General features: G+C 44.2%; 2 protein-coding genes across 13 annotated transcripts in view; both read left to right on the top strand.

Moving 5' to 3' along the window:
• The window catches only part of DTNA (dystrobrevin alpha), a 223494-nt gene that overhangs the window by 58897 nt on the left and 136622 nt on the right, over positions 1-27975 (top strand). The gene's annotated exons all lie outside the window — the stretch shown is intronic.
• LOC146347000 (uncharacterized) lies at positions 18177-21153 on the top strand. Its single transcript, XM_084848212.1, has 3 exons — positions 18177-18420; positions 18687-18836; positions 20549-21153. Exons 1-3 carry the CDS (start codon positions 18177-18179, stop codon positions 21151-21153), a joined length of 999 nt encoding a protein of 332 aa, XP_084704338.1.

The raw sequence follows: 27975 nt of genomic DNA, 5'->3' as shown, positions 1-27975 counted from the left end.
AGGGAGCCGCCATTCCCGTTCCTTATTTGGTCGCTGTAGTCTACGTAAAGATTTACGTAGACTACAGCGACCAAAGGAACGCGAATGGCGGCTCCCTATGGGGGCCGCCATTTGCGTTCCTGCTTTTTTTTTTTTTTTAAAGTCACCCGTGATAGGCTACGTGACGATTTTCGTAGCCTATCACGGCTGACTTTGCAGATCTAGCCGTGATAGGCTGCGTTAATCGTCACGTAGCCTATCACAGGGGTGTTGTTTTTTGGTTTTTTTTATTTTTCATTTCGCGGCCGGGCGAGGCGAGGCGCCTCCTCCCCGGCCTGAATTTCGGCCGGGCGAGGCGGGAAGCCTCCCCCCCGGCCTGAACTTCGGGGGGAGCAGCGAAGCGCCTCCCCCCCACCGCGAAGCAAGCTGCGAGACCAGGTAAGTGGCTTTCGTGCACTCCTAATGCACACTCTCCTGAGGGTAAGCCTCATTTAACATAATGGGGCTTCTGAGAAGGTATACATAGGCTTGTATAAATGAGCAGCATTTATCTCCCCTCCACCTAAAAAACAAACCAAAAACTTCTGTTTTTTATTAAAGCTTTCTGTTCATAGAAACATAGGAAGCTGCCTTATACGGAGTCAGACCCTGGGTCCATCTAGCCCAGTACTGTTGACACTGACTGGCAGCAGCGGCTGTCCAGGGTTTCAGGCAGGATTCTTTCCTAGCCCTACCTGGCCATGCTGGGGATTGAACCTGGGACCTTCTGCATGCCAAGCAGGTGCTCTACCACTGAGCTACAGCCCTTCCTATTGCTGGATAGTGGCAACCGACAAAGAAAACAGCCCCAGATTTGTTTCTCTATGTGAACCCACTTTTCTCAAAGACTTGAGTGAGGAGAAGGAGAAAAACCAACCCTCTTGTCTGTTTGTATAAAGTCAAATGCAGTTCAGAACTTCTCTTGACCATGGAAAAGAATTCTCTTTAAGAATTCCCCCAAGATATGCTCTGGGTGGAACAAAGAAGAGAAAGAAAAAAAAAACAGGATAGTGGAGGGAAGAAGAAAAGAAGAATGGTGATTGGAAATGTGTGTGGGGGTGGGGAGCAGAGAGAATTCCCTAAGCCAAGTGGCTCCTTTCAGAGAGGTAGTACTTCAGAGGAACTTAGGAGGCTGTAGAGGGTTTGTAAGGATTGCATGTACTTAAATGAACTTTATGAGGTGAGGTTGCTGGGGGATTTTTTAAAACTATAGAACCTATTTAAAAGCCCCAGCAGTTTCTCGATCATGACGCCACATAGTCCTAACCCTCCCTTTGGGATTATTTGAGTCCTACAGCTATTTAGGAGAAAGTGGAGGGAGAGAAAGAAGTTTGTGGAGGCTGATTGGATCCTTTGCTGTACTGAAGCTACTAAACTTCTGCAGAAGTCAAAGGTTCCAGTTTGAGGCAGTGAAATCAGATGCTGTGTGAAATACCATTATTTCACATGGAGCTCCTTCTTCCCTTCCTTCTCCCTCTTCAAAATTTTATTGCAGGCAAGCTCCCGACAGTGGGCATGTAAAAGCAGAAAAGAGAAGTAGGGGGAGAGAGTTTTTTGCACCTCAAAAAAACCCTACACCAGAGATTAGAGATAGTGACCTCCTAATGGTCACTTTAAACACTTTCTGATTAGGATCTCTAATCCCCTGGGTGACTTGACAGTTTTTACTTTTTGTTTTAGACTTTGAGAAAAGGAAAAATTACGCATGCCTAGCGCAAAAGCCACTGGACCTGACTGTCTGAAATTTGGTAGGTTCAGTCAGCTACATAGGGCCTGCTAGGTCCACAAATTCCATGAATTTATGAAGAAGCACAAGACAATTATAGCTCTTTATTTGACAGATTTTCTTGGAAAAAGGAAATTTTATCTGTGGCTAGCACAAAAGCCACTGGGCCTAACTGTCTGAAATTTGGCAGGCTCAGTCATCTCTATGGGGGCTGGCAGGTCCCCAAATTCCATGCATGTATGTGGAAGCATCAAAAAAACAGCTCTTTGCATTGACATTTTTCTTAAAAATAGCAAATCTTGCCTGTGACCAGCACAAAATCTACTGAATGTAACTGCCAGAAATTTGGCAAATTCAACCAGTTCCATGGGGGCTACCAAGCCTCCAGATATCATGTATTTATCTTACAAAATAAAGAAGTTATGGCCATTTTTGTTTTCCAGTGCAAGTTAGTGGGAAAATGTTTTAAAAAATGGCAATTAGGATAGCTCAAAAGATCCAGGGCCCAGCTCAGAAAAGATCCAGGGCCTGTGCCCAGGTGGCCCTCCTAACAATGCCCCTGGACTAGAGCATATCTCTGCCCAAACAAAAAGTAGATGCAAAGACAAGAGCTTTTGCCTTTGACTTCCAGACATGCAGCTTTTCTTATCTTTATAGGCTTAATTTGCCATCAGCATTCTAAGCCCTGGAAGCTCACACATCCTTGTCAAGCTGGTCTGGTTGTTTGTTTTTTAATCTTCTTTTAACTTACAAACAGATATGTAAGTTGTATACTGTATTCTTTCCGGCACAAGGTGAAGACCTTTTTATTTTCCCAGGCATTTTAGCTTTCTAGACTTTTAGCTTTGCTGTTTTGAATCTGTATTTTAAGAATCTGTATTTTTGCTGCTAGGTTTTATTCTGGTTGTATTGTTATACTGTGCTTTTAATGTTTTATATATTTTATATTGTTTTATTGTGTGCTCTTTGGTTTTAATTTTTTTGAATCTCCCACAGAGCTTCAGCTATTGGGCGGTATAGAAATGAAATGAAATGGAATGAATGAATGAATGAATGAATGAATGAATAAATAAATAAATATGCTCCTGGATACCTAGGGTTAGTACTTTTTCCTTCTGAACTGATTGGGACTCAACCACCCAAGTTTGCGATTAGAGAGAATAATGTTTAGGGCACAATCCTATACATGTTTAGGCAGAAAAATGTCTAAACATGCATAGGATTGCACCCTCAATGTGTCTAATACAGGTTGCTCAATTGTCCTATGAATCTTCAGTATTCTCGGATTCTTTAAATGTATTATTGTTTGTTTATATTAACATTTATATGCCACTTTGGGGGCAAAATGCTCCCCAAAGCTTCGTACAATAAAATAAAAATCAATTTAGAGACAACAATAAATCCGACAACAAAACAGCAATAAAAATAAAAAGCAAGAACCATCCAGCATTTGCAGTAAAAACAATATATAGTGGATTTTTAAATATTGTTCCCACGATATCTTTTTGGTGTGGTTACCATAATATATATTTTTAAATAATGGGACAGCTATTAGGATAGTCAGCTCTGTGATTCCCGTGTAATGCTAATGTGGTAGCTGAGGGGCATGGTGGGTGGAGACTTTAACATTCCCTAAGCCACATTTTTCACCAAAATCCTCCCTCTACATCATAGTTTTCTTTCTCGTGTAACTGTAAAAATAACAATATGCAGTCAACTTGTGGAGACAAATTTATATATTTTGCATGAATGCATTTGAACCTTGATGGTGTGTGTGACAGCTACTGTTACTGGTTTCTTAGGAAATGGATTAACTTCTAGTATTTTGGAAGTGGCATTGAAAAACATATATAGTATGTCTGAACTTTGATGAATGACTTTACTCTGCAATATCTTCCTTCCTTAGCATTTCAAAGGGGAGACCAATTTAGGAAATGAATTGAAGTTTAAGATATCCTGTTCCCAAATTGGAAGAGTTGTTACCATTATGACAGGTGCTCAGAATTTGTCCCTGCTCTAGAAGCATATGCATTATAATAAAGGAAGAGAGAGAAAGTAGCAATAGTAATAAAAGGAAAAACGAGAGAGAGGAATGGCCATTCGCACATTACAAATGTAGTGGGTACATCATCACATGTATCTCTGTTGTACCCAGTAATATCTGAATTGGAAACATACCTTTCTACCATAGATACACAGAGTACTAAAGCCTATTATAGCTTTCCCCTACATGTTCATGCTCTGAAAAAGCACATAGCCACTTCAAACATTACAGAGTACACTGCAGGCACATGCATGCCAGCGTGTTCACACAGCCATTTTGAATACTCAACACCCAGCTGCGGCTTGTTGTGTTGTGCAAACCTGGGACCATCGTCTGTTGTTGGGTTACACGAAGGCACCAAGTTGCATATCCAACCCCTGCTTGAGCTTGTTGTGTTGTGCGAACCTGGTGAGCATGGGTTATGCGAGGGTTAAGCAACGCTCGCATAAACCTAAAACAGACCATGGGTTATGCAAGCATTGTTTAATATATGTTGTTTAACCGTTGCATAACCCGTTGCATAACCCAAGCAATCCTGGGCTGTTCCACGCTGCCTCAGAGGCAGCGTGGAATCAGGGGGAGGTCGGTTCTCTAGGAATTAACCTTGGAGTGCGGGCTCTGAGGTCAGTTCCTGGAAAACCAGATATCCTATGGCCGTCTAGCCACTGTCTAGTGGCCATAGGATTGCTCCCTAAAATGTTATTTGTTCAGACACCTCCTCCCTCCCCCTGTAAAATTTCAAACATTTTGGTGATCTCTAACATGTGGATGTGTCTCCTAATGAAGAACATTCTAAGAATACTTTCATGTTAACTGGAAACTTATTAGGTTTTTAATAATTTGAATAGTAAAGGAAGCAAATCATAAATGCTGTGTTATAAAGTTTAGTAGAAACTGAAATATTACATAGGAATAATTTAATTATTTTAATTACATTGTATTAATTTTTAATTCAGTGTATCAAATTGCTGTGAATTTACAAATAAAAACAAATCCTGATAGCTTCCAAGGCATTTGCAACCTTCCTTAAACAGGAAATGGTTTGAGATATTTTCCCCAGTATAAAAAGCTGACTGAAAAACAATACCTTGCTTATCAGTAGCTTGCTCTTTTGCACTTTCCTTATGTCTAACTTTCTTGGGATTCATGGTGACATAATTAGATTTTATACTCTGATGGTCAGGAACTGTCTCTCTATAGGCTGCGCTCCCAACTGCTTGAAAGAAAAGGACAAAAATGCATTAGGCTAAGGGCTAAGGTGCAGAATGTTTCTGTTAGAAGGAAAGATGTTTGCTTATAGGTAGGTCTAAGGAACAGAGAGCAGGGTCACAGTCCAGCCCAGAGACACACTTGGGGTTCTCACCAGGGGCTACATCACATGTGCCATTCTAAAGTGATTTGGGGCTGGCTAGTTATCAGTGTAATTTTAGTACCTGCAGTGGGGCTGGGGCTGCGTTTAGAATTATTTAACCTCTGTGAATGTTATAGTGTGTACCTCACAATATTCCTGAGCCCCAATCTCCAAAAAAAAGGTGGACATTTTATTTTTATATTAGCATTTTTTCCCCCTTGGGTGAATATTGCATTGCTCAGGAAATGTGCTTCCTATTATGTGTGTGTATGTGTGTGTGTGTGTGTGTGTGTGTGTATATATATATATCCTTTATAATGGTATTAATTTTACGCACAAACCTAGGGATTGGTGTATTCTTAAACCACAGCAAAATGTCTTAGTAATTTGAGGGGGGGGGGGTGTCCTAAGAAAAAATTACCTGTAGTTTGAGCAATTTCATCAAACATGAAAACACAATTGGCTGCTGCTAGTGCAGCATATATCCCCTATTTTCACGTTTGTTTTCTCAAGGAATGTAGACAACATTCCCAGTTCTGTGTGTACAGAGAGAATGATTTCAGTATCAGGGTGCTTTTTTTTTCATTTTGTAAATTTATTAATACTGTTTGTCTTCGGAATTCAGCACAGCTAAGAGACAGATAACATTTATTATGAGTAACCCAAATGACTACATCAAGACCATTCAGTTAATTTCCTCTCTTTGTAAAACAGCCTATAATTTCCAATCCCAAGTTATCAGACGTGACTAAAGATATAGAAAAATGAGCTGACATAATGATGCATTAAATCTCCCTGGAGTGACTGTGCCACAGCTGTTGTAGGAGGCTGAACAGAGAGCTGTTATTTTGCAAAATATTTTCACTGAAAATCTCAAGGAAGCACAATAATAAAAGTAAATGCATATCCTTATTTTTATTAAGATCTTATTCCTCCATTATTCCATTATTATATGAGCTTGACTCAAATCTTGTAAGATGAAACTTGTCCAACTATAGCAAATATTTATTCCAATACCTCATTTTTGTCTTCTTATAGGCCTGTTTGCTGTCATATATATATATATATATATATATATATATATATGAATGACAGTCAGAGAGAGAGAGAGAGAGAGAATTCTAGCATAATTTAATATTGTAAAGCATTTTCACTACCAAATTTTGTAATCGTATCATTCTTTTTTTAAAAAAAACCAACACATTTCTTTAAAAGCAATCTAAAACTCAAATGCAATTGTCATAGACAACCACATGGTCTTATAATGGAAGTGTTAAACATCCTAAATTCTAGATGTCACTACTACAAGAATGAATAGATCTATTAGATATAACTGAATCAACACATCTCTCTGTCATAGACAACACACACACACACACACACACACTTTTTTGTTAGTAATGAATGTACAGTGCAAAGGAAAACCACTGAAATTTATGATCTATATGAGATCGGACATGGTTGTACAAGTCAAATATTAACCTACAATTACGCACTTATACATCATCCAGTGGAAGGGGTTGTATTACAAAAAGAAGTAATTTTATTTGGCAGTATTTTAAATAAAACAGCTTCTCGTAGATTATAAATTTTATGTTGAAAAGGTGTTGTTTTCCAGTTTAAATGGTGCGGGGGTGGGTGGGAATTCTACACATTTTTTATAGTTATTTCAGAATATAGAGCATGTGTACATAAAATTGTATAGAAGTGTCATATTTAAGCTGACAAATTGTTGTAGTAGCTTAAAACAATGCATCAAGAAGCAACAGTAAAGGGAATAATGTCAGCAAGGCACATTTAAATGTGTTTCTACATTTCAAACAGAATGTGTGGTATAAGTAAAACTACAAATGTAATGGCTGATTGGTTAGATTTATAACATGTTCCCTGGATTTATGACTTTATAAATCATTCAGTATACAAATTATAAATCATTAAATTTAAAACACAAAAAGATACTTATAAATAACATACTAAAATAACTCTTGCAGCCCCATCCTAACCATGTCTACTTAGACCTGTTATCTCCCTCATTTCCGAACACAAAAATGTTTTGTAATTGTAATGCCTCGGGAAAATGCTCACATTTTGGGAACCCTCATAAGAAAGTTCCAGAATTGAGCAACAAATGGGTTGAATCCAAAGGTTGCACAAGCAGAAAACTACTTGCACAAGTATTTCTTCTTTCTCTTCCTTGCCAATGCTTTTTAGATACTGAAAAGCCTCCGGAGTGTTGGGGGACACGTACTCCACTCTCCCCTTTCTTTCTGCATGGTTACAAAGATGAGATTGGAAGCTTTCGCTTTTGTTTTTAATTAACCATGGTTGATGGTTATGTGTGAACTGAAAATTATGCTTAATCATAACTGTCATTTAGGGAAACAAGACAACTTCATAAATCACAGTTTGAAGTTGGCTTGTTTCTCTAAACCATAGTTAAAACAAACCATAGTTTCTCTTGGTTTGGTCATAACAATGGTTAATTATAATGGAAGCAAAAGCTTTCAATCTTTAGGCCATACTAGAGCAGGGAGTAGAGGGGGGAAGCTCATGAGCCTGAAGATTTTTCACATAACGCAAAAATCATAGTTTAGTGTTACATCTGAATGAGACCATTGTCTCTGGACAACCATAATAAGATTTGTCAGATGCACATTTGAAGACTTATACAGCTATCCTTGCAGATAATGGTATACAAATGAGAGAGGTCAATTCTGACACAAGATTGAGGTATATTGCCAACTTCCATGCAGACAACTTTGAGACAACATAGCACAAGAGTAAAAAATGGTTGTAGCTGAGGTTGCCATGTTGTTTTTCCTGGCAGATAACAAGGTCAAAATTGACAGATGGAATTTTCTCAGCATGGAAATGCAGTGATGTCTTAAGTTTCTGCTAATCATCTGGCTGTTAAATGTACAGGATCCCTGCCAAACGTTAGTTAAACAGTTAAAGTACAGTGTGGATTCTGAGCAAATACGCATTTCTTTGGTTGAGAATACACTTAGAAAACAGTTTAGAAACTACTGCTTTTTAGATATGGAACAGGTTTAAAAAGTTGATTTGTTTTAAAAAAAATTATTAGGAAATGACAGAAAAGAAATCATGTGTATAAGCATATGTCATACTAATTTCAGGTGTTCGTCAGTTCAAGCAGGTATGGTTGTAGTATCAGACAAATAAAATGTCTATATCATATTGAAATAAGCATCCATTTTGCCATCTGTGTAATATCATGCAAACACACACGACCCTACTCTAGGTGTATCCAACTGTGTCCCAGCATCAGCGCTAATTATGTTGTGCTACTGTAAACCAATCTTTGTGCAATGTAACCAAGAGCTTGCTAGGGCAATGGTAAGAAGCAGCAATTTGCTGCCGAAATTAGCACCACCACCAAAATCTAGTGGCAAATCATCAATTTTTCCTTTTTTTTTTTTGAAAATACTTTTTATTCTATTTTTTATCTTTATAAATGAAATAAACAGTACCAACAACCTAGTCATTATCTACAGTTTCAACAATACAGTATTCTTAGGAGGACACAGCAATAACGAAAAAGAAAAAAAAGAACAGAAGAAGGAAAAGGAAAAAGGAAAAGAAAGAAAGAAAAAGAAAAAATATAAAAAGTTACTTAAAAAGATTAAATTTAAACTCCATTACACACAAACTTCAAATACCATTCTACTTAAACGTTATACCTATAACATTGCCAATATAACAATTCAGTACGGCATAGATAATCAACCTTACATTTCAATATCATATCATCTGTCTTATAGCAAGAGAGCAGGCCTACAATTCATTTCCAATAACAATATATTGCCCTTCAGTTAACATATAATAGTAAAGCTTAACAATTTAACCAGCCAAAAATATTATTAACCAAAGTCTCATAATAATGATAGTAATAATAATAAAAAGGAAGGAAATTAAAAAGGCTAAGTAATAATAATAACTTTATGCTATCTATAGTGTCATTTCTAAATCTCTATATGAATGTATACATATCTATACACACACAAACAGAAATTTTTATTATACAGTATATCATGTCTAATGTTAAAAAAAAAGAGGAAGCAAGAAAAAGAGAGAGAGAAAAAGAGGATATATGTAAACAGTCCTCTGGACTGGCGTACTGCCTGGACCTTATAACCCAAATAAATCTGAAGAAGAAGAATTGAAAAGTTCCCAGCTCATGAGGCTGGGGAAGATGTCTCCCATGCCTTACTTTGAACACCAGCTAGCCAAGCCTCCGCCATTTCATGATTTAAAAACTTTTTCATCTGGCCTTCAAAAAGAATGCAAAATATAGCAGGATATTTGATATGATATTGCAGATTCATTTGTCTTGCCTGATTTCTCGCCTTGGTAAATTGCCTTCTTTTGTCAGCAATTTCTTTAGTGTAATCCGGAAATAACATAACTCTGTCTTGTGTTGGCCCCCCAAAAAGTTCTCCCATTTCCCTTGCCAAGCGCAAAATACTATGTTTTTGTGGAAACTCTTGCAAATTGAACTATAACAGTATAGGCCACGAACTGGACCTGGAACACAGTATGCATGCTCAATATCAAGTAAATAATCAGATGGCAGAGCGAGTAGCTCATGCAGAAATTTATCCAAGAATTTAAACAGACTTATATCAGCAGGCAGATGTTTGATACCAAGGATACGCAGATTCGCTCTACTAGTATATGCCTCCAGTTGGGAAATTCTTGCAGACAGGTTATTATGGGAGGCATGCATAGCTGTCTTTTGCGCAGACACCTGGTCTTGGGGAGCATTAACCTTCAATTCCATCTTTTGCAAAGAACTGTTAATTAAATCCACAGCCCCTTGAAGGTTAGTAATAGAATCTTGGATTGTATCCAGCCTCTTAGCCTGTTCTGTTAATTGAGAAAACAAAGTTTTTATCAGAGCCAGCAACTCCTCTACATCTCCAGAAACCTTTGCCAAGAGAGGGGTTGGGGGAGTTGGTGGTGGTCCCGCGGCTTTTTTCCTTCCCCTTGATGCTGCCATCCTCTTCTCCCATAAAGAAAGCAAGTAAATATAGTTACAAACAGACAGTCACTTCAACAGATTTTGCAGTTCCTCAGATATTGTTGGTATTTTTAATTCATAAATACTTTTGGAACTCGTCAGCCCTGAAGTCTCCTAATTATATAGGAGTTTCAAAACAGCTTTGGGTAGATGACGCTCCGGAAAACGGACCTTAGAGTCCAGCTCTTCTGCTGCTCCACCAAAGGAGTTGTTCTTCCAAGATCTTTTCTAGATTGTACTCTAGCTTCCCCTTTTCATTCCAGGGGAAGATGAAAAGGTTTTTCAACCTTTAAAAGCTGGTTGAGGAGGCGACCTGCGGAGCCTCCGCAGGACACTTAGCAGGGCAACATGGCTCCTACTGGAAGTCACAAATCATCACTTTTTCCCATTGCCCTGGTAAGTGCTGGTTATGTTGCACAAGTGTTGCTTTACGTTAACACAGTGTCATCAGTGCTAGGACACAGTTGGATACTACTGTTCGGAGGATCCACTTAACATGAATTTTAAGAGAAGAGGAAAGATGGGAACAGCACAGTTATTTCTATTAATTATCTGCAATTCAGATCCCACACTATTATTCTCTTTTGACAGTCTTAAAATGGCTTCTTCCTGGGAAAGGATCTTTTGTTATCAGATATGACTCTTGACAGTTAAGGAACAAAAACTCCCATGCCTGTTACATTATGAAATGTTTTGCATGCGTGTGGATGTTTTAAAGATGGCCAGGGAAACACATGGTCTCCATAATACAGTACCTTTGTGTTCTGCTGTATTATCAGAGATCTGTTCATAACAAGAAAGGGGTTCCCATCCTGCTGGGGCATTTACCTGCAAACGGGGGAGTTTGCAGATGGGAAGAAGCCTCATGATGTTGTGAGGCTTTGGGTGACAAGCTGAATTTCCCAACTAGAAATCAGCTGGGAGTACTGGCGTGCTATGGTCCATGGGGTCACGAAGAGTCGGACACGACTGAACGACAACAACAACCCACCTACTTGGGCAGACAAACACACTGGCCTTCAGCTGAGTACTCTGTATCAAGACTGGGAAGGGATGTTTTTGTTGGTTTGGGGCTGACATTTTTTTCACTTTCTTTGAGGTATTTATTCCTCATCCTGGGTGGGACTTAGGTTATGAGAGTGTTATTGGTCAAATGTAGGTTCTTCATATCTGTTATTATTTTTTCACAACTTTGGCAGAAGGATAAGTGTAGAAGTGAAAGAACCCTGGGATAATGCTAATAGTTAAATGTAAAAAAAGCAATTTTGGGATAGTTGGGTCTTATTAAAAAAAAAGAAGAAAAAAGAAAAGCTTTATACTCTCTTCAGAAGTCCGTATCTGTTAAAAATTTGTTCCTTTAAAGAATCCTTGAAAACTGCTTTAATTTTGTTGTGTCTTATCACACTTTCATCTTGTCATCCCAGAACATGGTAATTTCTTTTAATACCTTTTCTAGTTTCAGAAAGTACAAAGCAACCCTATACTTACCGGTTGTGAAAATGAGGCAGGTCATTGTAGATTGTCTTCTTACTAATGCTGAAGATGGTATACCGCTACACGAGAACAGTAAAAACCTGTTACAAGCAGTGTATCAGGAGCAGCCTCTTTAAGAGTTTACCGTAACTCCAAGCTCTGTAGCACAAGCCACTTTATTCTTGGCTGTTGTGAACCCTTTTGCCATTGCTGAAATATACTGCAGATGCTGTCAGGATTCCTTTTGCCCCCACTGAACTTCAAACGCTAAAGTAAACACAGACAAGATACGGCTTTTAATCCATTTCTTCAAAGGGTCTCACAAATGCAAATTCTCAGTGACTCAGTCTACAAGGAAATGCCTTCAGGGGGTTCAAAAGATAGCTAGGAAAGTTGTCTGCTGTTTGAATAGCCTAACTTAAGGGGTGGGGGGAGGTCTCTGTCTCTCTCGTGAGGTCTCTAGGCGCAGCTGTTCATGCAAGGCCACTCGGGTAGACCGTCTGAGTTCCGCCCCGGCCTTCTCCCTCTTTGCTCTGCATCTGGCATCTATTAATTCAGATTCCCCAAAAACCCCGCCTCTCCCTGTTCGCTGTCTCTCACCGGGGATGTGTGTGTGAAGAGGGAACCTCCTCTTGCAGGTGGACATTTGAAACCTGAGGAGCTTGCCTAGCCATGTCTGGACTAGCCTGGGAACATACCTCCCCCATATCTGGCAGTTCTTCTTCAGAATCTGAATTACTATCCCACTCCCTTTGCTCAGAAACATTCCTGACAGATGCCCCTTCCTCTGCGTCCGGCTTGCCTAGCTGTGGGAAGGATTTTTTTTGGGGGGGGAGAGATGAGGGGAACGAACTGGCATTCCAGGTGGCACCACTGTGGAGGGAAAGGGCCTTACTGGCCGTTTTAGGCTAGGCCACCTCTCCCTTACACCTCTTCAAAGCATGGCTGAGGGGAGAGCGGCACACGCTCCTACAGCCAAGAGAAGAGGCTTCGGTGCCTGACAAGGCTGAGGTGTCAGCCTGTTTGTTGGTCAATAGAGGGTCATTGGGCAGCTTTGCCTCTTCAGAGTTGAGGCAGCTCACCTCCTCTCGGCCTTTCCAGCTGGTGTCAAGGCTTGGGAGGGCTCTGGGGGTCCTGATCTTGGCAGTGGCAGCATTTTGGCGGCAGCGTTTCCCACTCGCCGGACAACATGGCTGGTCTCACGCATGTGTGCGACTCCTCCCAGTGCGAAGTGGGTGGCTTCGTGCTGATACTGGGCCTATAGGCCCAAGGTTTGTTGGGTGGGCCACTAGGGCCTCCCCCCCATTTACATATCAGTGGTGGCTGGCGAGGGATTCGTTTGGAGGGAGGGAGTTGGGCAGCTTTGCCCCCTACCTTGTGTGTGTGTGTGTGTGTGTGTGTGTGTGTTAGGACGTGTATGCGCTGTGGCTCCTAGGGCACAGTGGGGCCATTGCTGGTAATTTTGCTGGGTCTGTAAGCCCGAGGTTTTCCAGGTGTGCCTATTCAGGCTCACTCACCCCCCCCACCCATACAGCTGAAGCTGGGGGGGGGCTATTGGTGGCAATCCCTGGGCTGCCTCTTTACACACACCCCCCTTCCCTATAGTACTAGCCTGTGTAGGTTGGGGCAGTGTTTAGCCCTGCCAGGATGCCACCTAAGAAAGGAATTGGGGGGTGGAGGGGAAGGCCCCTCGCCCCCTGCCAAACTGCATTTTCATAGGACCAATTCATCTTCCTCTGAGGATGATAGCCCTACGGTGGCTATGCTTCTCTCCAGGTTGGAGGCAGCAGAAAGGGATAAGGGGATTTCTGCTCCAGTTACTCCTCTTCAGCAGAGCATTCGGAGTACAGGGTTGAGGATGACTAGGAAGCAGATTCAGAGGAATCTTCTGCTTTCAATTTCAGCCAGGTTGGATGCTCTGGAGAGATCTCCTAGCTCCATTCCAGTGCAGGTAGCAGAGCTGTAGGCCGTTTGTTTGGCCTGTGACCAAGTGCAAGAGCCAGCATTGGTTTCTGTTCCAGTTCCGGTTTCCAGGGAGTCTGCCTCCGCATTGGCAGGCATAGCAGCACCTAGCCTGAGCCAGGTCCCAGATTCTCCTGCGGTAACACCTCTGGGTCAAGGTGAGGGGGTAGTGCCTGGATCTCCCATCCCTTGGCAGGGGTGTGGCCCATTTATGCCTTGGGAGTGGCTTCCCTGGATGTCTGCGATGGGTTGGTCCTTTCCTCACAGAGGAGATGTTCCTACTGCTCAGTAGGGATGGACAAAAGGGACTTACCTAGTCCCGCAGCTTGCTTCGCGGAGGGGGGGAGGCGCTTCGGTTCTCCCCCCGAAGTTCAGGCAAGGGGGGGGAGGCGCCCCGCCTCGCCTGGCCGAAATTCAGGCCGGGGGGGAGGCGCCCCATCCCTCGCCGCCGAAATTCATGCTGGGGAGGAGTGCCCCGTCTACCCGGCCGCGAAAAAAAAAAGTAAAGTAAAAAAAGAAAAACACACACCCGTGATAGGCTACATAATGATTTACGTAGCCTATCACGGCTAGATTTCCAAAGTCAGCCGTGATAGGCTACGTAAATCGTCATGTAGCCTATCACGGGTGACTTTGGGGGGAAAAAAAAAGTGCGTACACAAATGCATTTGCGTTCCTTAGTATGGCACGTCTAGTCTACGTAAAGATTTACGTAGACTACGGCGAAAATAAGGGAACGCTATTTGCGTTGCCCATATTTTCGCCGTAGTCTATGTAAATCTTTATGTAGACTAGACGTGCCAAACTAAGGAACGCAAATGGTGGCTCCCCATGGGCGCCGCCATTTGCGTATGCGCTTTTTTTTTTTTTTCAAAGTCACCCGTGATAGGCTACGTGACGATTTACGTAGCCTATCACGGCTGACTTTGGAAATCTAGCTGTGATAGGCTACGTAAATCGTTACGTAGCCTATCACGGGTGTGTGTTTTTCTTTTTTTACTTTCCTTTTTTATTTTGCAGTGGCGGTGGCGGCAGCCGTTCAGAAGACCGGCCGCCGCCCCCACCAAAACTAGGCCAAAACGCTGCCAGAACCCGCCGCCGAGAAGGACATTCGCACGAGGTACGTCCCATCCCGGGGGGGGGGGGCGGGGGGCCGGCGGAGAATTTCACCACCAATTTCGGGGGGCTGAATGCGTTGGCATTCGGCCTCCCGGAGATTCGTGGAGAAATTCTCCTCCATCCCTACCTCAGGCCTTTTGGCCTATGCTACCTCCTACTGGTAGCACTCTTGGAGAGAGCGGAGGACAGGAAGGCCTGGCGTGCTATGGTCCATGGGGTCACGAAGAGTCGGACACGACTTAACAACAACAGCCTCCTACTGGGGGTTTGTCCGGTGTTTCCGGCACAGCTATTCCCACAGTGACATCGGTCGGGGCGTCGTCTGGTGTCACTTTGCATACCGGGTGTGCCCTTACGGGCATTAACCCCGCTTCCTCTGCTGTGTCTGGTGAGTTGGGAGCCGCAGTGGGGACCATGTCTGTTCCACTTCCGCCACTTCCAACAGTTACTGCCTCTATGGGAACCATTCATGAGCCCGCTTCTCAGAAAGTATCCTCTGCTGCTGCAGCTTGCGCAGCAGTGTGGCATGGCCCTATGGCCAGTGACGCTGTGGCTTCTGTGGTGGCCCCCGTTGCTAGCAATGATCTGTATGCCAAGGTTACTGTTGTGGCAATCCCAACAGGCAGTACTGTTGCCCTCCTCGGGTTATTTATTTATTTATTTATTTATTTTCTATACCGCCCAATAGCCGAAGCTCTCTGGGTGGTTCACAAAAATTAAAACCAAAGAGCACACAATAAAACAATATAAAATATATAAAACATTAAAACCACAGTATAACAATACAACCAGAGGATATCATCTCTTGCTGGCCACTAGGGAGAAGGTATTGAAGGGTGAGTTTGTGGATGTATTCATGTTAGTCCGGGAATCGGAATCAAAAGACGAGGAGAAGTCCAGCGACAAAGAACAGGAGCGGTTTCTCGCACTTGGGCAAATTGGTTGCCTGGTGTCATCATCTACATAGGTATTATACAGCAGAAATACCCAGAGTGGGGTTGGGTCCTGACCAAATATTTAGGTATTATTTACAGGGCCTATATGGAATATGAGGGTGGGGCATGGCTGGCATATGATGAATCATTTTGTATGCGGGCCGCCCTTGACCCCACCCTGTGTTGGAATGAGGAGGACCATGACCTGTGGCTCCAGTTCATGACCCCAGCGAGGCCAGGCTATGGGGACAGGCAAGACAATGGCCACTTATTATCCAAACAGCAGCCTGCTTCAGCCTTTAAGGCTGGTGAGGGGCAGGTGGTTTAACACCGCTTGCTCTGTTCGGAGTTTAGTGCCCACAGTGCCTGCTCTAAAACCTCTGGCAAGTTCTGGCACGAGTGCTATGTATGGGGGACAACGTGGTTGTCTTAATTGCCCCAGGGCCAGAGGATGATGGGAAGCAGGCCAGGAGGGGTAGGCCAATAGGAAACAAGGTGGGGGGCAACAGCCCCCTCCAAAAGGGTCCCAGCCTGGTGAAATTGCAGTCTCTTTCATGCCTCCTGAGGTGGTATCTACTGCAGGAAGATGCTGTTTATTTAGAGAAAGGGTTTTCCGAAGGATTCCAGATTCCTTTTCAGGGCCAGCATCGTGCTCAGTTTGCACAGAACCAGAAATCCATTGCGTGTTTTGAACATCCAGTCAGGGAAAAAATCCAGAAAGAGGTGGCCGCTGGCAGGGTAGGGTCATTGGTCCATTTGCTACACCTCCTATTCCTCAACTTGAGAGTGTCTCTCCTGGGTATTGTACCTAAAAAGACTCCTGAGGAATACAGGCTGATCCATAACCTAAAGGTGGATCTGTGAATGATGCTATTCTGGGGCACCTTTGTTCCGTACACTACGCATCTTTCGATTCTGCAATTTCTATGGTATGGGCCTGTGGTCATGGAGCCCTCATGAGCAAATGCAATATTAAATTTGCATTTCACCTTTTGCCTATCTACCCTGATGATTTTGATCTTTTAGGGTTCTGTTTTCAATTCCAATTTTATGTTGATAGAGCTCTCCCTATGGGGTGCTGTATTTCCTGTGCTATGTTAGAGAAATTCAATTCATTTTTGGGGTGGGCCCTTACAGATAGGATGGGATTGCAGAATATGGTATATTACCTCGTTGATTTTTTTTATTTGTCGGCCCCTGGGATTCTACCCAGTGTGCCTATTTAATGCAGGAGTTTTCTGCCTTGGCAGAGGAACTGGGTGTTCCTTTGGCCACAGAGAAAACTGAGGGCCCCATATCTGTTATTAAGTTTTAATAACGGGGGGGAGGTGCCCCGCCTCGCCCGGCCGAAATTCAGGCCGGGGAGAAGCGCCCCGTCTCCCCAGCTGTGAAAGAAAAAGTGGGAAAAAACAAACAAACCCGTGATAGGCTACGTAACGATTAACGTAGCCAATCACGGCTAGATTTCCAAAGTCAGCCGTGATAGGCTACGATAATCGTCACGTAGCCTATCACGGGTGACTTTGGGGGGGGGAAGCGCGTACGCAAATGGCGGCGGCCCATGGGCGCCGCCATTTGCGTTCCCTATTTTGGCGCGTCTAGTCTACGTAAAGATTTACGTAGACTACGGCGAAAATAAGGGCAACGCAAATAGCGTTCCCTTATTTTCGCCATAGTCTACGTAAATCTTTACGTAGACTAGACGCGCCAAAATAAGGAACGCAAATGGCGGCGCCCATGGGCCGCCGCCATTTGCGTACGCGCTTCCCCCCCCCCAAAGTCACCCGTGATAGGCTACGTGACGATTTACGTAGCCTATCACGGCTGACTTTGGAAATCTAGCCGTGATAGGCTACATAAATCGTCATGTAGCCTATCACGGGTGTGTGTTTTTGTTTTGTTTTTTTACTTTTTTATTTTGTAATGGCGGCGGTGGCAGCCGGTCGGGAGACTGGCTGCCGCCCCCAACGAAATGCCGCCGAACCGCCGCCGGGACCCGCCGCCGAGAGGGACATTCGCAGAAGGTAAGTCCCATCCTGGGGGGGGGCGGGGGGCCGGCGGAGAATTTCCCCAACACTTTCAGGGGGCCGAATGCCTCGGCACTCGGCCTCCCAAAGTTTCGTGGAGAAATTCTCTGCCATCCCTAGTCCCTGCTCTTTGCCGTGATAGGCTATGTAAATACTTACGTAGCGTATCACGGCTGACTGCAAGGATGCAAATGGCGGCCGCTACGATGGCCGCCATTTGCGGCCGCAGCAGCCCGGCCGTGGCCAGAACTCCAGCTGCAGCTGGCCCCAGCCGGCAGCTCTGTGGAGTCGCCGGGAAGCGGAGCCGGCCGGGAAGGATTTGGGGGGGGGGATGGAGTGCCTCCCCACCACCGCGGATTGCCTGGCACGGAGCCAGGTAAGACTTTCGTACATCCCTAACAGGAAGTTGTTGGACATCTTAATTTCACTTGCTGGGTGGTAGCACCTGGTAGGGCGTTCCTGCGGTGCCTGTGTGGTGCTATGCAGGGTCTACGGTTTCCTCACCACCGTGTCAGAGTGTCTGCTGCTATGAAGGCAGACCTGCAGGTATGGCTGCACTTCCTTGATGAATTTAACAGCATTTCTTTATGGAGGCGGGAGCATTTATTGGAAGCTGAACTTCAGATACACTCTGACGCGTTGGTTGCCTTTGGTTTTGGAGTCATTTTTGGGGATCGATGGTGCGCCAGGCCATGGCTGGAGGACCGTTTAGCTGCTGGTGTAGGTAGGGATCTCACCTTTTAAGAATTCTTTCCAATTTATGTAGCTGCACACATGTGGGCCGATCAACTGTCCAACTCTGCAGTGCACTTTTGGTGTGACAACCAGGACACGGTTCAGGTGGTTAATTCCCTGTCATCCCGTAATCCTAGAGTAATGGTTTTGGTTAGGGCATTTACTTTGTAATGCCTCTGGTTTAACATCTTGTTTCGGGCCTGACATATCCCTGGCTTCGATAATGCCATTGCTGGTGCTTTGTTGCGTAACCAGGTACAGAGGTTTCGGGACCTTGCTCCCTGGGCACAGGAACTGCCGGAGACCATGCCAGCCTAGCTTTGGAAGATTGGCAGGATGAGGCCGAGCGGGCCATGCTGCAGTCTGTAGCAGTCCCTCGCTTCACGGCTTCTTACTTCAAGGCAGGTAGGAAGTTCTTTGTTTTCAGGGATTCCTTGCAGCTGCTGCAGGTTTGGCCCATTCCAGTAGAGTACCTGTTGCAATTCTATGTTCACGCCTGGCACAGACCACTGGCAGAAAACTTTCCACTCTTGCCTTTTGGTCCAAGTGGAGGGGGGTGCCTTATAACACTGTTGACTTTAGGGTAGGGACGTACGAAAGTCACTTACCTTTCCGCAGATTATGTTCATGGGGGGGGAGGCGATGCGGTCCTCCCCTCCGGAATCCTTGACGGCCGCCTCTGCTCCGCAGCAGCTCCGCAGAGCAGCCGGCCAGGCCCAACCCAGGCCAGAGCCGTCCACAGCCAGATTTCCAGCTGCGGAGGGCTCTGAGTAAAAAAACAAAACAAAAAACACGTACGCAAATGGTGGCAGCTACGGGTGCCGCCATTTGCGTTCCTTATTTTTCGCCGTCTTAGTCTACGTAAATATTTACGTAGACTATTACGGCGAAAATAAAGGGGAACGCAAATAGCGTAGCGGGTGCTATTTGCATCCCTTCTTGATTCGCCGTTTTAGCCTACGTAAATATTTATATAGGCTAAAACGGCGAATCAAAAAGGGACGCAAATAGCCCCCGCTATGCTATTCGCGTTCCCCTTTATTTTCACCGTAATAGTCTATGTAAATATTTATGTAGACTAAGACGGCGAAAAATAAAGAACGCAAATGGCGGCGGCCATAGCTGCCGCCATTTGTGTATGCATTTTTTTTTAACCTAGCCGTGATAGGCTACGTAAATCTTTACATAGCCTATCACGTCCCTGTAAAAAAATAATCAAACCTCCAGACGGCAAATGGCGGCGGCGGCAGCCGGTCGGAAGACCATCCGCCGCAGCCAAAGCCGCTGCCAGAGCCGCCGCCGCCCGGAACATCCGCCCCAGGTAAGTCTCGTCCCGGGGGGCTTCCACGGGGGGGGGCGGGGGGCAGGCCGTTCCGCCACAGATTTTGTGGGGCCGAATACACTGGCATTCGGCCTCACCGAGATCCGTGTCGGGATTCTCTGACATCCCTACTTTAGGGTCAGGCGAGCTCTTCAGGGTTGGGCACAGACGTCTCCTGCAGTATCTGACACTCGGCTTCCTTTGACGCTGGATACATTGCTGGGACTGAAGGGACAGTGGATATCTTTATGTACGAGGCTACCCTTTTCCATGCCGCAGCTTTGACGGCATTATTCATTTCGGATTTCGGAATTGGTTGTGGCTGCCAAGGGTGATCTGTCCAGGCAAGCGTTACAGTTTAAAGATATTCAGTTTTCACGATCACTTGTGCGCGTCTGTTTGCGGAGGTCTAAGACCAGTAAGTGTGGGAGAGGAGTGCAGGTGTCTCTTTTCCCTGCTACTCGGGAAGAGATATGCCCGGTGGAGGCTCTAGGGGCATTCCTCAATGTTTGAGGGGACTGGCACAGCCCCCTTTTCTGTCACAGCGACTCTGCCCCCCTGACCAAATACCAATTCTGGACTGTCACGAAGCTAGCCTTGAAGGGTCTTGGTTTTAAGTTCATTCCATTTTTGTTCGCGTTCTTTCCGTATTGGGGTTGCTTCAACTGCTGCTTCAATAAACAAGGTACAGTCGGTGGGTAGGTGGCGCTCCAAGGCCTATAGAGCCTATGTGAGACCACTACCTGGGCTCTAGTTCTTACGTTGTTATTCTCACATGTTCACTTTTGTTTCCTAGATCGCTGGAATGCTCAGGGGCCAGTGTGTGTGCTTATTTGTGGGCACAGCATGGTCTTCTGGGCCGGACGGAGGGCCTCCCAGTCAAGCTGTGGATCCCAGCTCGCACTCAGTCAGTATGCCAACGCTCAGTGGCTGGGCAGACATGGCATGCATTGGGAGCACCTCCTGCCTACGATATTCCAATATGGTCTGGTTTGTGTTCCCCCACAGGTTGTGCTGTTACACCTCGGGGGGAATGATTTGGGCTTGCTGAAGGGCAAGGCCCTCATTTTGCAGGCTTTGGCCGACTTTCAAGTTATCCAGCATCGTTGGCCAGGAGTTTCCATTCTGTTGTCGTTTTTATTGCCCAGACTGGTATGGCATGACGGTTTGGATCCTTGGGTCTTGGATAAGGCCTGCAGGAAGATGAATAGGGAGATAGGTAATGCCTTACTCAGTCAAGGGGATGGGATAGTTAGGCATCCCGATATTTCTTACGCGCGGAGGGAACTATATAGGCAAGATGGGGTTCACTTATCTGATGAGGGCAATGATTTGTTTTTGGCCAGTCTGAGAAGTGGTTTGCTTGAATGGCTTCAGTGCAGGTGGGGGGAGAACGGCTAAGCAGAGGCTTGCCGCCCTCCTGTGGCAGGTATGTGCAGGCACCTTGTTGGGTTTTAGGGTCAGTGAGCATTTGGAGGCACCGTTTCAGGTGACTGGTGAGGCCTGGGGCTTCCAGCTAAGGGTTTTGTGGCCCCAGTTGGGAGATAGGGATTACCTTTGAGGCTAACTCCTCTCTTGTAGTAGTTTTGTGGCATGAAGGAAGGTGACAGGGGAAGGCCTCTCAACCCAAAATTGGGGGTGAATGTCTCACCCAATACTACACCAGGCTATGCTGGCTTTGAGAAGGTGACCACTTAGTTCCCCCTTTGCAGAGCAAAGAATTTCAGTAAATGTGACCCAGATTTTATTCCAAATACTTGTCCCTCCTCTCTTTATTTCCCTCTCCTTACACCCGCAAGAGGAAACTTATGGTTTCACAGCATGGGGCACTTTCAGAGATCATTTTATGATAAGAAAATTAAAGAGATTCTTTTCCACATCAAAATTGGGCCTATGAATGGCCTTGAAACGAAAAGGAAAGGGGGAAATGTCAGAAGTGGCTAAGTGCATCACCACATTGATTTCCATTATTGTCAATCATGCATGCATTGCCTTTGTGGTTCTTATATAGAGGGCCTATTCACATGTTCACCAAATAGCACACTGAATGCATGGTTGGGAAGTGAGACAAAGGGTGGGTTTGCACATAACGAGAAGCCACCATGAGTGAATTTCCCCATGGGGCTTTTCATTGCAGTGGCAGCCACCATTTTGAATATTCGAGCCGAGGGCAGGGTGGTGGGTGCTGTAGCTTGTTGTTGCATATGAACGTGGTGAGGGTGGGTTGTTGGGGTGGCTAACAAGTCACCTGCAACCCTAAAACAGGCCATGGATTCTGGGTGTTAACCACCGCAACATCTTACCTTTGCCAGGTTCATATGTAATGACAAGCTACAGTGCACCCCTGCCATGGATCAAATATTCAAAATGGTGGCCACCACTGCAACGAGAAGCCCCACTGGGAAATTCACCCATGGTGGCTTCTCATTACATGTGAACCAGGTCAATGCATCTAGATAGGCCTTGTATGTTGCAGGTAGACATGACCGATGTAAGTAAGGCTGTGGGTTAACAAACACTTGAGGTGTCAATCTCATTGCCCACTAAGCTTCAGTGCTCCAAATTTGTTGAAGGCATGAAATAGCCTCCATCTGCTCTACTATAAACAAAGCACCTTCTACAGTAGAAAACTCCAATTTTATGTTGGTGGTTGGGTAGGTGAGTGAGAAATAACACCCCTTCCAAAAAATAATAATTGTTTGCCTGTAACCAGAATGCCATATTTCAAGCATTTCAGTGACAATTTGAGGGTCTTCAGTCCTATTTGCTTAAAAGCTCAAAATAATACATCCAGACTGAATGAATATCTCTTCCTGTCAAGGGAAGCTGCATGGAACTAGAATCAAGACCATAGAATTAAGCCAAACTTGTTGGTGTTGTGATCTCGCATCCTTGTCCACAGTCCTCTTCAAATTTCCTCTGACTTACACAGAAGGAGAAATACTTACAGTGATGTTCTTCACTGCAGAAGAAACATTTCCCTGTAGCTGCTTCTCTGACAACATCACATTAATGCTACAGAAGGTGAAGTGAAAAAAGGCAAGAGGTGCCCCATGTGTAGTTGGCTCACCTGCTGCTTACAACTGCAGAATTAATTTGCCCCTAGGACTTTGATATCACTTCTGCCTGAATCTGGAGCTTTTGGAGGCCACCGAATATTTTGACAACTGTCTCCATCAGTAGAGGGAATGCAAAATGTGCACGATGTTACTCGGTTTCTCCATTTACCATTCGTTCTTCCCATATATGGTAACATTTAGAGCGGCCAAATGCATTTCTGAGCTTTTTTACAAGAGCCAGAACAAGATCTCATCTTGCAGGATGCTGGCTTTATATTTAGAGCCAGGTTACCTAATTACCTTAGATGCATGCTCTCTCTACAGACCTTCATAGGCTGTGATCTGCTCCTGTCCAGAAGTGTTATATTGCTACTATAGTTGTGTTATATTCCTGTGTTGCATTTGTATTGCTTATATTGGTTTAGTGCTTAATGTCGTTTGCCATCTTAGGGCAAGGAAAGGCAACGAAGGAAATAAGTAAGTATCTGGCTATGAAAAGTACAGCCTGATGATTGGTCAGATGGCAGCATCTTCCTAGACTTCCTACAGTGGCTTTCCCCACTGCTGTGACAGTTGCTTGCCAGTATCTTTCAACTATATGTTGGAACAGTTTGTTCACAGCACCTGCAAACTGTGAGGTCACTACCTCTTTGGTCGGTTTTAGTTTGCAGCCTGCAGGGCACATTCAGCAATAAAAAGAACAGATCAGGACACGGTGTCTAGAGTCCAGTTGAGTTCTATGTTGTGCTCCTTTGTTCTTTACCTACAAAGCAAGTTGTCAAGTGAAAGAGGTCAGAGAGTGGACTGATTTGTCACAGCACAACTAGGTGTGGCAAGAAAGAAGAGAGCAGTTAAAAGGTGCAACATGAGAGATAGAAAAGAGAGAAAGAAAATCAAGGCAGCATGAGAGGTGAAAAGTCTATATATACTCAGAATGAGAGACTTATAATATTAATAATGCAATTTTTGGCTTCAGACAACTGAGAGTTTCCAGACAGATTCTCAGATGATCTCCAATAGCTTAGCAATGTTGGGACTATATAAGCTTATGTCAACTGAAGGTTTGTTTTAGAATACCTGGTTGATCATCCTGGGAAAACAGGATGTTTAGGGGTACTTGTTCCCCCTAATCTTTTGTGGCCCATCATCTATAACAATAAAAGTGTGTGTGTGTGACTCTGTCTGTCTGTCCGATTATCCATCAGTGCCATACTGCTAAGACTGTGAAGCCTAGACACCTGGAATTTGGCATGCATACTAAGGGGACCCCTAGGGGTGTGCACCTCAGGTTTACTTTGTTTTTAAAATACTTTAAGTTAAATGTGTCCATGTGGTTGAAGCCTTCAGTAACATCGTGAGCCACTAGGGGCAGACTTCGCTAACCAGTGCATAGCTTTTCAGTCCATACAGTTTAAAGCCAGGGGAGATTAGTAGGCCAAATAACAGATTCATATGCCTGCGGCTCCCTCATGCTATGGGGCAACTCCCCTTGAGGGTTCACCATGGCAGGGGCCATGCCTACAGGTGCCAGTAGGCACGGCTTCCCTCAGATGGGGCAGGCAGAATGTGTCCATCTCTGACAGCTGTGTAGATTTGTTTGAAGATTTCATTATATCAAACCCATGTGAAGCCAGGTGCATTCCTTAGTAACCAATAACTTTAACACTGAACAAGAAAGGATGGTTTCGGATGTCCATTTAACTCACCAATTCCACAGTATTTCCATACATACGGTTGTCCAGGTTACAAATACATGCCCAGAGCATATGTGTTTGCAGCTTCAAGTAACATATTTAAAGGTAATATGTCACTAAAGAGGGACCTATGAGATTGCCATTGACTTGCTTGTTCATGGATTTACATTATAAATGAGGGAGGGAGGGGGTCCCAACACAAATTATTAAGCATGCTTTAATGCCTACTGGGAACATACCATTGCATGTGCTCCTGTGGGATTGTTTTGCTGTGTGATACGCCCCTAGAAAAATGTTGCCTACATCTAATACATTTTACACAAACAACAATTTGTTTTTCAGAAGCAACCAAAACAGTTCTACTTTTATTGTGAGCTTTTCCCATAGACTTCTATTGCCATTATTCTCCTTGTGCTTCCCCCACCTCTTGAAAGGCAAATCTACAACACTAATATTTCAACATATCCCTGCAATTCAGAAGGAGCATAGGAGAGTACTTATGGAACAGACATCCTTCTGCAGCAAAAGGACCTCCATGTCATATGAGGCAGGAAGGGGGGAATAACCTAAAATATTTATGCAATAATAAGTATTAGTTTATTATGAACGCTCCTCCTCGACTGCACTTTGTACTGCTTACAGTAATGATAGTTCAGTATTACCTCAGTAGGTGAGTACATTAAAGAAGAATAGGATCAGTATCTAGCAGTGCATTCTGGTTTTGTCTGTGTACAAGCACCATCAGATATGAGCTTTATATGCAATACGTCTGCATGGTGTCTCTGTAGAAATAAATTTTCTGCTTAACAATACTGTATATCATTCTGCCCTTTGTGCTATTGTGAAAATAATGCTGAATAATAAATAATCTGTCAAATCTTAATTAGATTAAATGTAATATACTGAATCCCTGTTTTGAAGATGTAGGAACAAAAAGTCTCCAGTGGGGTTCATTTAGCTTTCCATCATTTTAGCTGCTTTAAAAAAATATTAATAATTAATATGGCACTTTAATATGCAAAGTTCTTTGCCAGCCTTATCTTATAAATCCACACAGTGACTTTATGTAGGTCACGTTTATTGCCATATTTGTGGAACAAGAGTTGCCAAAGGCCACTTCAGAGCACAGGTGCAAACCTAAAACTCCCTAGACGAAGGGCCAAATTACAAGTTATGTGTGAGATACATGATTGGATCTCCCAGTTTATTTTTCTTCTAAAAATAGCTGTTAGGGAAGACATGAATTTGGACTGGGCCCATAGTGGAGAGGGGTTTACTCTTTCTTCCTGTGGCATTCCTTGATACAAATCCCATACCCACCCCGAGCTGCATTAATTAATTAATTAATTACATTTCTATGCTGCCCAATACCCAAAGCTCTCTGGGCGGTTTACAAAGATTAAAACATTTAAAAATAAAATATACAGATTTGAAAAGGCAATTCCATAAAAAACACACGAACAGAACAATATACAAGAACAAATATCTAAAACTTCAACAAGAAATCTCAAAGCAGACAACCATAATCATACACCATTCCAGGGTCAATTAAAACTTATCATATGCTGCCAAATGCCTGGGAGAAAAGAAAGGTGTTAACCTGGCGCCAAAAAGATAACAATGTTGGCTTAATCGCATTACAAGAACTGAGGCCTTTGATATGCGCCGTGTAAACTGAGGGGCTTCTCTGTCATTTCTGTGGTCATTGAGAGGGCAAGTCTCATTCAGCACAATGGGAGACACACACACACCCCAACTGGGGTCATGGGCTGTGTTCTAGTGGTTATTTTCAATGATGTTTTAAAAGTTGATCCCTCGGCATCCTGCTCCAAAATGGTGATGAAACTTCCGGAAAACAGGGAGGGAAAGGGTTGGGTCACTGAGGTCAGAGCGACACATCCACAAAGGCTGGGCTACACACCCCATGGGCAGGACTGTGATACCAGACCCAGTGTGATTGTGGAAACAGGTCAGTAATGGAGCCACGGTAAGCTGGAAAAGTCGGACTATAAGCAGTCTCAGAAGAAGTGGTTTTTCAGCGATAAAATGCAGTGCTGGGGCTGAATGGCCACAGACGTCATAGAAACACAGAGACATCACCGTGCAGCCAGGTTGGAGTAAATCACTGGTGGAAACACAGCCCTGGAATTATATTCCATTGATCAAAGATAATCATAATAATGTATATACAACCCCCCCAAATAAATTTAGAGTTTCAAAAATGTAATTCCGAATTATATAAAAAGGATAGGGAGCCTATGAATCTAGAATTTGAACATTTCTTTTCAGAGTTGGGCCTTCCATGATTGGATTCATAGCAAAAGGAGCTGCTGGCAAAGACTCTACAGAGGAAAGAGGTTAAGTACGTCATTGAGAATATGAGGAATGGGAAAGCTCTGGGGCCAGATGGTTTTCCTACAGAATGGTACAAGGCACATTTAGATTTGTTGACTCCTAAACTTTTTTATTAGTTGTGGACTGGAAAACATAAGAGGTGAAATAGGGTTCCCGTGGACTTGAACACGGGAACCTGACAGCAAGGCCTTACTCTTCACCACTGGAACCACTTACAGCTGGAGGGACTGGCTGGCCTGAACCTTGCTACTCCACAGTGCCGGCCTTGACAGTGGCAGGAAGGGAGACTATAGCCGAGAAGAATCAGGATGCCAATAGAGGCCCTGCTGGCCTTATATAAGAACTCTTCTAAGCTCAGCTTCCCACTCTTGAGCAACTAATTTGTGAGTGAAGGTCCTAAACAGACTCACCTTGCCTCATCTCAGCTTCCTCACCCTGTCCCCTTGCTTGCCTGCTCTGGAACCTGGCCACCAGCCCACATTGGACCATGTTATCTATCTATCTATCTATCTATCTATCTATCTATCTATCTATCTATCGCCCTTTAAATAGTCACCTGCCTACTCTGGAACTTAACCAACAGCCTGTGTAGGCCACTTTGGACACTGACAGAATTTCTGTATGTTTTCCCCTCCCCCGCAACTAGGCTGGGAGTGGGGGAGATTTGCAGTGGGAATCAGTTTGAGGGGAACGGGTTAATCCCAGTTCCTCACCCACACTCTGCATCTCCAAACCAAATCCCCCTGTCTGCTAAGCAAAAACACTGTGACACTTTGCCACACTTAAGGGAGAGCTATAGCTTCTGACACCAATTTGAGTCAGAAGGGGACACTGTAGAGTCAGGTGTAGCCGTGGGAAGCCAGATGCCTGAGAACTCAGCTCTGCCAGGCCTCCCACTGGTTTACAAGCTGGGAGGGGGTGAGACACAGGACACTGATATAGCCTATCTCCCACAGCCGAGAGGCATGACCTTGATGGAGGCTGGCTTGCTTCTCAGCCAGAGACATCTTCCATGGGAACAGGTTAGAAGAAGGAGGTCCAAGCAGGAGGAGTTTCAGGGGTGTCTGCCTTAGTCTGGCATCAACTAAAGAGGGCGAAGCAGAGGTGCCCTGTGG

The sequence above is a fragment of the Heloderma suspectum genome, chromosome 4 (genome assembly GCF_057233095.1).
Source record: "Heloderma suspectum isolate Gila_16-S chromosome 4, 16-S_ref, whole genome shotgun sequence".
Taxonomy (NCBI): domain Eukaryota; kingdom Metazoa; phylum Chordata; class Lepidosauria; order Squamata; family Helodermatidae; genus Heloderma; species Heloderma suspectum.
Note: the sequence above shows the minus strand (reverse complement) of the source record. Positions and strands in the feature narration are given on the sequence as shown.

Coding starts and splice junctions, on each gene's coding strand:
- LOC146347000 (XM_084848212.1), top strand. CDS start 18,177: ATGCAGGGTCTACGGTTTCCTCACCACCGTGTCAGAGTGTCTGCTGCT. Junction 18,421..18,686: donor CCGTTTAGCTGCTGGTGTAG/GTAGGGATCTCA, acceptor TTGCGTAACCAG/GTACAGAGGTTTCGGGACCT. Junction 18,837..20,548: donor GGCTTCTTACTTCAAGGCAG/GTAGGAAGTTCT, acceptor TTTGTTTCCTAG/ATCGCTGGAATGCTCAGGGG.